Below are 14,288 nucleotides of genomic sequence, written 5' to 3'. Positions count from 1 at the left end.
TTTGTTAGTTTTGATTTCTTTTTATTTTGTCGACCTTGAAGAAATTTAACTAATGGAGATAATATTTCCACTGCTATAGATACGAAAATCTCCTATAGAAATTAAATATAGGCCTAAAATCTGCGTAATTGTGTTACAATTTCTGGAAGAGGAAAATCTTGTATTACTTTAACGCGATCTGAAAGTGGTTTAATTCCCTTCTCTGAAACGTTAAAGCCTAAGAAATTAATGTTAGAAACATCAAAGATGCATTTCGATGGTTTAAGACTTAAACCATAATGATTTAGCCTATCGAAAAGTTCGCGCAGGTGTTTGATATGTCCTTTCTCTGATTCTGAAGTAATCAGAATATCATCCAGAAATGCATAGGCAAAAGGCAAACCGCGAATAACTTCATCAATGAATCGTTGAAATGTTGCGGCTGCATTACATAGCCCAAATTGCATTCTTGTACTTTCGTACAGGCCAAAAAGAGTAGTTATGGCAGTTTTATGAATATCATCTGAATGAATGGGTATTTGATATGCTTTAATCAAGTCAACATGCGAAAATATTTTTTTTCCCATGCAGTTCTGCAGTGAAATCTATAATATTAGGCACACTATACCTGTCTTTCACTGTTTGCGCATTCAGTGCACGATAACCACCGACTGGTCTCCAGTCTGTGCAATCTTTTTTTGGTACAAGATGTAGTGGAGAAGCATAAGGACTTTTTGAAGGGCGCATATGGCTTAAATTAATCATTTGCTGGAATTCATCTTTTGCGGCACGTAAACGATCTGGTGCAAGTCGTCGTGGTTTTGCAAACACCGGTTGACCGATTGTTTCGATATGATGTACAATGTTATGCTTTATTTCTACATTTGCACGTGGTGGTTTTGTTACCTCAGGAAATTATTTTAGTAGCTGATGATATTGAGTGTCGCCTGAAATCAGCTTGATTGAATGAATTGATGTTGATTGAATTTTTGCTACAGATGATAAATTGGTTAATGAATCAAATATTTTTCTTAATTTTAGATAAGTAGTAAGACCGAAATTGAAAAGAAAATCTGCGCCTATTATTGGCGTGGACACATTTGCTACTAAAAATGGCCATTGGAATTTTCTTCGTAAATTCAAATCAATTGTGAGAAGTTTTTGTCGATATACATTAATGTTGGATGAATTTGCCGCATGTAAAGTGAATAACGCTGGTTTCATGCGATCGACAGAGTTCGCCGGAATAAGCGAAACGTCAGATCCTGTATCTATAAGAAAATTTATGTTCGTCTTTTTATCTGTTACAAAAAGGCGACGGGATTTTATGGGCAAAGTGAATGCCGCCTCTACACTTTGCTTTCCGCGTTTCCCGAATTATTTTAAGTACACGGTTGTTCACATTTTCGGGCATTTTGGCCAAATTGTTTGTTTTAATAACAAAACCGATTGTTTTCCCGACTGCGACTTCTACTTCTATACCTAAAATTACGTCTGCCTCTGTATCGAAAATTAGGCCTTCGGCCTACAGCTTCAATACGATCCGATAACTTCCTAATTTCGGCAATTAAAAATTTTTCCGGGGAACTTACCGTTTGAGATGATGCAGAGGGACTGTTACTGGCTATTGGTGCAACATTGTACTGATTTACTTCCATCACACGATCGGCTACTTCAGCTCGTTCATCCAAGGGGAGTGGCACAACGGCAGCCAAGATGGATTGTACGTGCGAAGGAAGGAACAAACTACGGATCTAGAAGTTCATCTGGAACGTTATGTGGCTCCGCAAGGCGTTTCATGGAGCGGAGCAACTCAGATGGTCGTCTGTCACCTAATTCTTCACCTGCCAGTAATTTCCTGATTTCTTGTGTTGAACTGTCGCTCGTTCTTTTTATCAGTTCGGTTTTTAGATGTTGAAATGGATCTTCGTCGTTTTGATTTAGAATGACATCGAGAACGAGTCCTGCAATTTCTGGAGTCATAGCTGAAACAACGTAATTATATTTGGTTGATGAATTTGTAATTTCCTTCGGCACACCCAATTTGAAACTCGTCTCCACCATATGAAACCAAAGGATGGGATCATTACTGTTATAAGCCGGGATCTTTACAGCTGTATCTTCCATGGTTTTTTCTTCTTTTTCTTTTTTCTGGTGAAGGAGGTGTTCCATAAGAGAGGAGAGAGGTCAGTGAAAGTTCTTCTTTTCGTGGGTGGCTCATCCCTCGCGTCTTTTTTCTCTTTACATCTGTTTGGATGGAGGTGTGGCGCTACTTGTCTTGTACATTTTTTATATTTTTATTATATTTTTTATACCACTCACTAGCTAGGCATTATCTAGTGTGTTCTTGTATTGGAGTTCAGTCTGGCTCCAACTGTCGACCGAACATGTCGTAAAAATCTCTCTCTCTCTCTCTTCTATTAAATAACTAAAAAAAGAAAGGAGTCATGACTGTATGTTTCCGAAATAACAACACATCCACCAGCACTAGCGTCACCACAGAACTGGTGACCCGGGTAAAGCAGATGTTTGACAGCCACGAACGAGCAGACGAAACTACTCTTTCTCGCTTCGTAATATGCGACTTGCTGCATTCCCCCCCCCCCCCCTGTGTGTGGTGCGTTTGCTGACTGATTGAGGGGGCATCTCCTCAATTCTCTTCCTGGATTGTGCTGAACTTTTTTTTGGATATGCCGAACGCTACCGAAGAAACAGGTATGTCTTCTGAGTTAGAACTTTCGCGTGTTTCTTTTCGCGCGCCTTCAATTTGGAAATCCGAGGTCGATCTTTGGTTCCTTCAGATTGAATCGAACTTTAAAATTGCCGGAATTACTGATCCTAAACCGCAATTTCACTGTGTTGTGACAGCTCTCGATGTTGAAGTGTTATCATATGTTAGTGATTTGATCAGAGATCCTGTTACAAACGATTCTTACAACCAGTTGAAAACACGCATTTGTCAACAGTTTTCACTGTCGAAAACTTCCCGCTTACGAGTTCTACTCCAAGAGCTCATTCTTGGGGATAAGCGACCTTCTCAGTTGTTGCATGAGATGCATACATTAGCTGGCAAGAAAATTTCAGATGAAGTGCTTAAAACCCTTTGGTTACAACGTTTGCCTATCCATACACAGCAGATACTTTCTGTTAGTAAGGGTACATTACCGGATTTAGCAGAAATGGCAGATAAAATTACCGAAGTAACTGGGCACACACCGACTATTTCTGAGGTCAGTCGTAACGAAACCATCAGCTTACAATCACTTCAAAGTCAAATTTCGACTCTGACCGTTGCTGTTGACCGCTTATCCAGCTATAGAGAGAAAATTTTTAGCAAGAAGGGAAGAGCTAGTTCAAATTCTCGGTCTAGAGAGAGGTCTAGTAGTGATGGTACACCCAAACGTAAACCTTATTGTTGGTATCATTTCAAATTCGGTCGAAAAGCATCAAAATGCATTAAACCCTGTGATTGGTCGGAAAACTAACTGGCCCGTCTGTTTTGGCGACAGCAGGTGGTGGCCGGCGTTTAGTTCGCCTTTTTGTTCATGATCGAAAATCCGGTACTGGTTTTTTAGTGGACACAGGCGCTAGCATTTCGGTTTTCCCACGAGATGCACAGGTACATAAAGCAGCAGAAACAAACTTTTCGCTATACGCAGCTAACGATACTAAAATTTCTACGTATGGTTGCAAATATTTATCAGTGGATTTAGGGTTTCCCAGACTGTTTAGATGGTCCTTCGTTATAGCTGATGTTAATCGCCCGATATTAGGTGCTGATTTTTTAGAACATTATGGTCTATTAGTTGACGTAAAAAAGTCTCGTTTGATTGACAGTTTGACTTCACTTGCAATCAAATGTAGCAATGCCAGTTGCCCTACATTAGGCTTAAAGACCATTAGTGGAGATTCGCCCTACTTGAAAATTTTATCTAAATTTCCTAATCTGACGAATCCTTCTATGCTTGGGGCTACTTCTAAAAAACACTGCGTTACGCATTGCATTACTACTAAAGGTTCTCCTGTCTTTACCAAAGCCTGCAGACTTTCTCCAGAGAAACTTGCTATTGCAAAGCATGAAGTTCAAACACTAATAGATCAGGGCATACTGAGACCTTCAAAAAGTCCATGGGCAAGCCCGATACACATTGTTCCTAAACGTAATGGAGGAAAACGTAATTATGTGGGGATTACAGAAAACTTAATTCTATAACGTGTCCTGACAGATATCCTATACCACATGTTCATGATTTCAGTTACGGTCTGCAGGGAAAAAACATTTTTTCTAAATTGGACTTGGTTAAGGCTTATCATCAGATACCTTTAGATCCCGAGTCTGTTGAAAAAACTGCCATTATTACCCCATTCGGACTTTATGAGTACTTATATATGTGTTTTGGATTGTCTAACGCGGCACAATCATTTCAACGGTTCATAGATATTGTCTTAAGAGACTTGAACTGTTATGCATATTTAGATGACGTACTAGTTGCATCAATAACAGAAGAAGAACATCTTAGAGATCTAGCATTAGTTTTTGAACGTTTAAACAGTTTTGGTATAATTCTTAATCCTGATAAATGCATATTTGGGAAATCTGAGATAGAGTTCTTAGGATTTTTGGTTAACAGCAACGGCATTTCTCCTTTGCCAGAAAAAGTTGACGTTCTTCGTAATTATCCGCAACCAAAAACGGTTGATGAACTTCGAAGATTTCTAGCAATTCTCAACTTTTACCACCGTTTCTTAAAAAACGCAGCATCTGACCAGGCTCTCTTACACGATTTGTGCAAAGGAAAGAAGAAAAATGATAAATCTCTCATCGCTTGGTCGGGGGAAACTATTGCTGCTCTCGAAACGTGTAAACATGCTATTACCAACGCCACGTTTTTGGCTCATCCTAAACACGATGCTCATCTTTCGTTGACAGTCGACGCATCGGATTTCGCTCTCGGAGTGGTTTTACAACAAATTTCCGATGGTGTCGTCGAACCACTCTCATTTTTTTCTCGAAAGTTAACGTCAACTGAAAAGAACTATAGTACTTATGATCGCGAGTTGCTTGCTGTTTATAGTTCTATTAAACATTTCAAACACATGTTAGAAGGCTGACCATTTACGATCTACAGTGATCATATGCCTCTAACATATGTTTTTCACAAAGTTAATGATAACAGCTCTCCCAGACAACGTCGTCATTTAGAATATATATCTCAATTTTCTACGGACATTCGTTACATTCAGGGTGAGCGAAATGTTGTAGCGGATGCTTTTTCCAGATTATCCGAAATTAATTTACCTGACGCGATTGATTACGCAGCTATTGCTACTTCACAGAGTACAGACGCCGAATTAACGGCCCTCCGACAACCAGGTGGGGTGCTCGATATAAAACCTATCAAATTCGGTCCTCAGGGTACAGAACTTTTTGTGACTTATCCACTGGAATTATCCGTCCCTACGTGCCAGAAAAACACCGATATCACGTGTTTACAGTCCTTCATAACTTCGCCCATCCAGGCGTTAAATCAACTGTGGACCTTATTCGTCAACGATTTGTGTGGAGCTCAATACGCAAGGATGTCACGCGATGGACCAGGGCGTGCATCGAGTGTCAACGTTCAAAAGTGCATCGTCACACTCGATCTTCCATCGGTGCATACCCTTTGCCTCAATGCAGATTCTCGCACATTAACATCGACATTGTTGGTCCTCTTCCTCCTTCTCGGGGTTTTACCTACTGCCTTACCTGTGTGGATCGATACACCAGGTGGGTAGAGGCTTTCCCGATGGAAAACCAAAATGCAGAAACTGTCGTAGAGACATTCCACTCTGGCTGGATCAGCAGATTCGGAGTTCCGGAATCGGTTACCACCGATCAAGGGAGACAATTCGAAAGTGATTTGTTTCGCGCATTCGTTCGTTTTCTTGGAAGTCAGAAAACACGCACGACAGCGTATCATCCGGCCTCCAATGGCATCGTTGAAAGGTTCCACCGGCAGCTCAAAGGTGCCATACGCTGCCATGCCACGGAACGTTGGACTGAAGTATTACCTACCATACTTCTGTCCATCCGAGCCAGCATCAAACCGGACATCAACACTTCTGCTGCCGAGATGGTTTACGGATCACCATTGCGCTTACCTGGTGAATTCTTCCGCAGTTCCGATCCTCAGCCAACACAGCCGGAATTTCTACGTGCTCTACGAGATTACATAAACACTTTACGTCCGATTCAAACTTCAAGGCATGGGACTCACAACGTTTTCGTTCATAAAGAACTTGCTGTTTCTTCCCATGTGTTCGTGCAGCTGGACACTGTACGAAAGCCCCTTCAACAACCATATTTGGGGCCATATGAAGTGATTGAACGATCTCCAAAAGTATATACAGTGAACATGAAAGGCAAACTAACGAAAATCTCAATAGACAGATTGAAACCAGCATTTTTGCTTGATAGCACTTTTAATGAGCAATCACCGTTCACTGAACCGAAACAGCCTTATGTAACTCGATCAGGGCGTACGGTTCGTATAAGAATTCCTTGAAATTATTCTTATTTGCATATTTTTTGAAATGAACAATGTTATAGTTTTTTGCAACATTTTTTAAAATTGATATTATTATGTTTTGCAAAATTTTCATTTTTCAATTTTCTTATATGTATATATGTCTATTATCTATTCTAGTAATTGTTTTTGCATATACATACATTTAATAATTTTTTGATCATTTGTAATTTATTTTTTGCTCGACTATTAATTTGTGCATATGAATATTTGATTACTTTTTGAAAACATTTTCGTATTCCGTATTTTTTGAATTTTTCGAACAAAATTTTTTTTTTTGCGCATGTCAATGCCATATTAGTTGCAGTAAATATATTGTCAAATCGTCGTAACTATATTGTCATATCGTCGTAACTATATTATCATATTTTGTACATTGTGCCATATGCCGTCCTTCAGACTCGTGGGAGAGTACTGTGGCGCTACTTGTCTTATACAATTTTTATATTTTTATTATATTTTTTATGCCACTCACTAGCTAGGCATTATCTAGTGTGTTCTTGTATTGGAGTTCAGTCTGGCTCCAACTGTCGACCGAACATGTCGTAAAAATCTCTCTCTCTCTCTCTCTTCTATTAAATAACTAAAAAAAGAAAGGAGTCATGACTGTATGTTTCCGAAATAACAACCAGACACATCCACCAACACTAGCGTCACCACAGAGGTATCAGGTTTCGTTCCGGTTAGCAATGGAAGACTTTCAGTATGGAAGACTCCATGAAGAATATTTTCTGCGTGCGTTTTCAAACAAGGGTCACCATAAATATAGTGTAAGGATTCACTATATTGTACATGTTGATTTAAAATACTTTATTATATAAATTTATCACTATTAAAAGTACTATTGGTTAAACTCAACTATTTACATCGCAATCGAGTATGAACACATCCGGACATTCAGAAGTCTCGACTCTCTCTGTTGGTATTACACATATACATATATAAGTATACACTCGCAGCATTCGCAGCGGCAATCATGGATGACTAATGCCATCTGCTGGATTATTGGTTGCTATACAATAGTATCGCTACAAAGGAATGACTTTCTCGGAGGATGATGAAATTGCAAACAAATTCGCCGAATACTTCCAGTCTGTATTCTCTTTTCAGGTTCAGAGTACATCTTGGGAAGACCACAGAAGTGAACATCATTTGGTATTTCTGACATCGGTGAAATATCTGAAAGCGATGTTATAGGCGCTATAAAATATATGAAATCTGTCAAATCTATAGGCACAGATGGATGGTATTCCAGCCTACAAACCACGTGGAAATATTTTATATGAACCTCTCGTAATTCTCTAATCTCTTCTTGCGTAAAATGTTTTTCCATCTTCTTGGAAGCTCGCAAATGTCATTCCGATTTTAAGAAGTGGTCTAGTATCGGACGTCAAAAACTGTAGACCCATTTCTATTTTATCCCACACCGCCTCTAAACTCTTCGAGAACATCGTGTATTGCAAATTGTACAACCATATCAGTCTCGAATTATCTCCATCCCAATATGGGCTTTTGCCCAATCACTCTACTGAAACAAATCTTGTTCATCTCACTCATGAATCAGTGCCGATAAGCAGATGTAATTTACATGTATTTCACTAAGGCATTTGACCAAATAAATCACCAGACACTACTTTACCACCTCTGTTCTCTCAATGTGTCCGAGAACTCTATCATGTGGTTCTCCAGCTACTTGAATTTGAAAACATCCCAAGTTGTATTTCATAACGCAATTTCAACGAAGTATGGTAGTAGTTCAGGTGTTGTTCCCCAGTGTTCGAATCTTAGACCATTGTTTTTCTTAATATTCCTGAAAGACCTTCTCGATGCTTTACTGCGTCTAAGTGTCTGATGTATGCTGATGATGTGAAAATTTATCGTGAGGTTGAGAGTCTGGAAGATTGCATGGATCTACAAAGAGACTCGGAGTCTCTACATGATTGGTGTAGTTGCAATTTCTTCCAGCTCAATATTCGTAAATGCCCCGTTGTCAGCTATCCGAGAAAGTTGTCATCGAACGAATTTGAATACACTATTGATGGGGTCCCAACCGGTCGTGTTTTCGTTATCAAAGACCTTGGTGTTTTCTTTGACTCCAAGCGTATGTTCGCCGACCGATACGATCTCACCAATAAGTGTTTAAAACTGTTAGGATTTGTTGTGAGGAGCAGCAACAATTTCAAATCAATTGCAACAATTCCAACACTTATCAGGATTTATGTACTGCCGAAACTGGAGGAACTTCACAGGTCGTATAAGCGAGGTTTCACTGTAAATATATGATTTCGGGAATTCCCCGAGAATTTTCTCGAAAAATAAAATTTTCCGTTCCCGATTCCCGTAGTCTTCCAAACGTCGGGAATTTGGAAACCCCACCCTGTATATCTTGGTATAATTTTCAGCGACCACTTACTCTAAAAAACATGCTCAATGACATATCAAAAGCATTATGCATTCTACTCATTCAGTTTGGTGATTATTATAGAAACCTAACGTAGGTGGTTACATTCGTTTTCCAGCAGTAAAAAAAAGTTATAAAGTTTTGAACATAAAAAACAAAGATGTTGCAAATATTATTGAGAGAATCAGTAAATCGAAATTATTTTCCTATCATCCATAAACAGAAAAATATTCCGACTATTGTATGTCAAAATTTCTATTTTGACAACATTTGCAACCACCAAATGTAATTATGTAAAAGCTTCAGTCCGATCAAAGCGGGTGGTTTTGTCAACACAGGGTATCTACATAGTCTCACGCCAAACTCACATTACGTGTTCTCATAGTAAATGACTTTTTTTTTTTATGTCATTAATGTAGAGTAAATACATACCTACCAGAATAATAAACTGATGCACATCTCATTTCTTTCTTGTCACGAACATTTTGCTTTCTTTTGTTCTCTTGATATGCCTGATCGTTTTACTTATTGTTAGATGAGGTATCTTCGACTAGTCATCACACGGAATGAAAGAACCTTCTTTTATATGTTTTATCATTATGTGTGTGAATAGATTCTTAGGTACGTTCACACTCGCATACAAAGTCGCGCAACAAATCTCGAATCATCTGTAGGCAAGTCGCGCAACATTTCGGAACACGTCTATCGACTTTAACACACTTCCATACTAGTATACGGTCTATAGAATATCATGAACATTGATAACGTTGCCTGTGGCATCGTTGCTTGCGCAGTAATTGAATTTTTCCCCCTTTTTTCGTTTTTTCATACCAGTTATTTTTATCCTCTATTCCCCGTTCTCTTCTCCAACGTCAGAAGTATTATAAATTAAATAATTATAACTCACTAATTTAATTAAAGTAATTAAATTATTAACACTGACTTTCTTTTAAAATCTCAATTCCAGTGTGCCGCGAAAAGTTCAATCGTGGCTTCAAGTGTGCCGCGAGATAAGATAGGTTGAAAAACACAGACATAGCGCCTGGAAAAATATAGGAGGAATCATAGTGTTCGTAAAAAAAGTTTCACAAGTAAAGCACGTTCTTGTAAACTCAATGAAAAATTACAATGAAAATGATTCTGTTGGAGAGATACATGAAAAACACTAGGTAGTGGGGGAACGGCGGAAATGTTTTTGAAGTGAAACTTCTTTAGCGAGACATAGCAGTGAAATTCTTTGAGGGAAAGAACGCCGTCACAAGAAAGTGAAACGCTTTCCTTTTCCTCAAAACTGGTTCCGTGTAATAACTGGTGTGTTATTAAGTCCGAGAAGCAGATGGGTTGGTGGGGGATGTTAAGAGAGACTTGGCCGTGTAAGGTAATGAAAATGAAGTTGGTTTGGTAGAGAGAGGAGTGTATATATTTAGTAATTGAGCCCTACTTACGCTAACCCAGAGTTACGTGTACGTCTCTTTGTGAAAAGTGCACATTTCTTAAATTCAAGTATAATCACTGGCTAATTGCTGAATTGGTAGCTATTTTTAAGTTATACCCAAAAATTGTTCGGTTGATCAATTCAGTATTCGTGATATGGCATCTACCATTTTTTGAAGACTGGTCATAATTTCTCACATACCTCAAGTCCAACGTTACTCCCAGCCTTTAAAAAGATCGGTTAATGCGATGCTCATCAATGACAATTCACCAGGCCGACTCCACCTACTGCGTAACTTCTCAGAGGAGTATTACTCTCTCTCTCTCTTTCCGTATTTTTGTAAAAAACATTTTCCTGCCATGAGTGCGGAGGGGTTTTCTATGTTAAATAGCAGTGGGGATTATATCTAGTGACAATACACATAATTAAATTAGACGTCAACGGGTGCCGCATCTGTTCCCACCTCGTTCATTCAAATACAACGCCACAACAGGCAAATTGCCCAACGAGGTGGCTGACTTAAGAACATCATGGAACCCCGAGCCATTTTTTGGAGGCCCTACCTACTACTGCTACACCACACATGCACCCCGCCCACACACACCCCCTCGCGGAACCCCCAACGAATCGGTACATGCGGGAATGGGCGTGTACGTGTAGTGAAACCTGACGTGAAGTTTTTTTTATTCTCTGTAATGCTTGTTATGTGTAGTGCTGCCATCTGCCACCAGTTTTTCTAACTATGAGTGAAGTGTTTATGATTGAATGATTTATCGTTGTAGGACTGTTGCTCTCTGTGGCGAGACTTTTTAACGGGGAGATCGGCTCGCATTTGCGCCTTGAAGTTGGGAACCACAGAAAACCAACTTCAGCCGACCACCACGTTTACAGGAATGGCTAAAAATATCTGACCAAGAAAAATTATGAAAAACGAAGATTACTTTAAGAAGTTATTCTAGAATTATTGATAATTTTGACTTATTGAAAGGGATAATAGATTACTTAATCATAAATTCATTAAAATTACAGAAAAAATTAGGGATTAAAATAATTTGAAATTCATGAATAAAACAAGTAATTAACAAAAACAAAACATTGATGAGAGAAATAGTTCCAGAAACTCAGAATTTGTAAAAGGCATAATTTGACAATTACTGAAAGCTTATAATTCTTCAGCTCTCTATTTGATTCAGGTCCCTGGGCAAGACACGGGGATCCCAACTTATGAGATTTGAATTTTTCATTATTGAGATCCATCCCAAAGGGGCGTCAAAGCAGGAGTTGCAGTGGGTACTCAAGGCCGCTCTCGCGACAGAGAGCAACAGTCCTACAACGGTAAAATCTTCAATCATTACACTTCACTCATAGTTAGAAAAATTGATGCCAAATGGCAGCACTACACATAACAAGCATTACATAAAAACAAACTTTACGTTAGATTCACAACACGGACCCGCACATTCCAACATGTACCAATTCGTTACAGAGGAATATGGACGAGATGCATGTGTGATTTAGTCGTAGTAGTAGGTACTAACAGTATTTTGTAAACCCGTTCTGTGAGCTTAATGTTAAGAATTCGAAGTGCCCTGTAGAAAAGTAGAGTTGAGCACTCACGCGTGCATATACACTTCCGACACCCGACACCTCTTGATCCCAATTTATTTGGTTTAGATCAGTGACGTCAAAATCATGCATTGGCTTGCATCATTTCGCAACTCTTTTTCGTAAGTTCACAAGATTTTCAAGCGCATCTAATGCCCGTTTTACCTGTAATGATGTGATATTAGGAATCAAAAGTTTTTTTATATCCCATTTCAGCTGGCACAAACAAAATAGTTTAGAAGTTTAGTTGTTAGATTTAACAACCTAGAAGTTTCACTTCTATCACACTTTTTTTTTTTAATTTTTGCTCTTAATTTTCTTTTCCACCCTTTTATTAACTCTTCATGGTCCCTTGTATATTTGAATATTTATAGCAAATACATGGTCGAAAAAAATTCATTATATGCCAGTTTTTTTTTTTGCAATTTTTTATTTCTTTATTATTATTATTTATTTTTTTTTTTTTTGGTACTTAGAAAATACATCTTTTTGTGTCATTTCAAAATAAAGCTATAAATATGCAATACTTTTCTATCTAGAATGAGTTGACTGCTTGTTGGAGTCATTTTTTGAAAGCTACTGAAATTTTACACTTTCAAAGGTTTATAAAATTGCACAAATTGAAAATTGAGGGGATTGGAAATAAAATTCAAGGTCAAATTCAGAATCAAAACTATTGAGCTTTACCACACTAAGAAAGATTTCATATAAGTAGAATAGACCTCCGAGAGAGAGACTTTGATATCCCATTCGTTAGAATTTTATCAATTTTTAAAGTTTGAAAAAAATATATAAATTTCACAAATCTAAATTCAAAATTTTTTTTAAACATACTTCCCGTTAGTCAATTACTAAATCCGAGGTCCATTCCACTAACACATATTAACTAAACTTTTCTGCAAAAATTCAGAATTTTTGGGGCAGTAGTTTTCTTTAAATCTTACGGATGAGCTCAAAAAACTGCATTCTGAGAAAATCGCATTCAATATGTTTTTTCTAATATACGTTTACACTATAATTCAGTATTTTTTTCTTCAATTATGAAAGAACAAAACTGATTGGCACAAAATTTTTAGTATTTTATTTGCAATCGAATGAAATATTTCTAAGTCATTTTTGAAAATTCGACTTCAAGGGTCGTGACACCCCTTAAAGCTTTTATACCAAGAGGATGTGTGACCAATTTCTTTTTCTAGTCATTTCCATTATTATTAGCGGTAGTGGATAGTTGGAATTTCTTTTTTTCATTATTATTATTATTAGGGTTATTATGAGGAGTTAAAATGAACTATTTTAGAGTTCACAATTCAAACAATGTTAGAAATTAATTACCTTTTGGGTTTGATAATACAATTGAATAATCGACGTTTGGAATTTTGGGTACATCCAAACGTCGATCATTCAATTGTATCAAACAATGTTTTTGAGATAAAAAAGAATTTGACGGTCAGTAAAGCATTTAAATTCTTTCTAGTGATTTAGGCAAAGCGCAACATGTAATATTTTATTCATCCAGAATAACTGCTTTACGAATCACGACAATTTTTTTTTTTTTTTTTTGATGAACGATACATTTTATAGATCTCTTGAGAAAGTTTTTGAGATGAAAACTGTGAATCTGGTCAACTAAAATTTAAAGAAACTGAACAAGAAATTAAGGAAGAGATTTTTATACTTCCCATTTACCTCCACGGTAGAAAGGTCATTGTAAAAGCATATCCCCACATATACATGGATTGTAGAAGCTACTACTGTCGATTAGGACATTGTGAACCGGGAACGGAAATGATTGTAAACAAAGGAGGGGTACACTTTCTGACCTCCTACATTGTCTTACAGGGATAATGATAACTTAAAGAGGAAAAAAATGGGCTGATCACCCTTCCACCTTAGCTTCAGAATGTTGAAAGAAAAATCTTCCAACGAAAAAAAATTGATAATATAAACAAAAATCCTGATGATTAATAAACGAATTTTTTTCTATAAATTGGTCCGTTTCGTACTTTTCAAAAGAGGTAACAATACCCGTATGATAGCATTATCCATGATTTTAATAAGCATCGTCTACTGTATATAATTTATAACAGTAGTATTTACGTCGCGCGTTGTATTTAAAATCCCTTAATATCGTGTCATTTACTCATGTTGCAAATCCGGGTGGCACAATAGTACCCCTGCTCATTTATTTGATCTGATCAGTGCATCATTTCACAACTTAAAAACCCGAAAAAGACAGAACGCGGTAGCCATCTAATTTTCAGTGGGAGTGGGAGGAATTGAAGTTATAAGCTGTGGCGAA

At 37.6% G+C, this 14,288-nt stretch overlaps 2 protein-coding genes across 2 annotated transcripts; one reads left to right on the top strand and one right to left on the bottom strand.

Annotated features, from left to right (window-relative positions):
* Positions 1-1,725: 1,725 nt before the first annotated feature.
* On the bottom strand, positions 1,726-2,106 carry LOC149080500 (uncharacterized). The gene has a single exon (XM_089238770.1). It carries the CDS (start codon positions 2,104-2,106, stop codon positions 1,726-1,728), a length of 381 nt encoding a protein of 126 aa, XP_089094896.1.
* A 563-nt stretch (positions 2,107-2,669) lies between these two features.
* Positions 2,670-3,464, top strand: LOC149080499 (uncharacterized). The gene has a single exon (XM_089238769.1). The coding sequence runs from the start codon at positions 2,670-2,672 to the stop codon at positions 3,462-3,464; it is 795 nt and encodes a 264-aa protein (XP_089094895.1).
* Positions 3,465-14,288: the final 10,824 nt, after the last annotated feature.

This window comes from Pholcus phalangioides, unplaced genomic scaffold, assembly GCF_987345545.1.
Source record: "Pholcus phalangioides strain wild (caught in Gottingen) unplaced genomic scaffold, Ppha-v1.0 ptg000011l_1, whole genome shotgun sequence".
Classification (NCBI taxonomy): Eukaryota; Metazoa; Arthropoda; class Arachnida; order Araneae; family Pholcidae; genus Pholcus; species Pholcus phalangioides.
This window is presented reverse-complemented; position numbering and strand designations above follow the sequence as displayed.

Bases quoted from the DNA above. Each gene is read 5' to 3' on its own strand.
- LOC149080500 (XM_089238770.1), bottom strand. From the start codon at position 2,106: ATGGAAGATACAGCTGTAAAGATCCCGGCTTATAACAGTAATGATCCC.
- LOC149080499 (XM_089238769.1), top strand. From the start codon at position 2,670: ATGCCGAACGCTACCGAAGAAACAGGTATGTCTTCTGAGTTAGAACTT.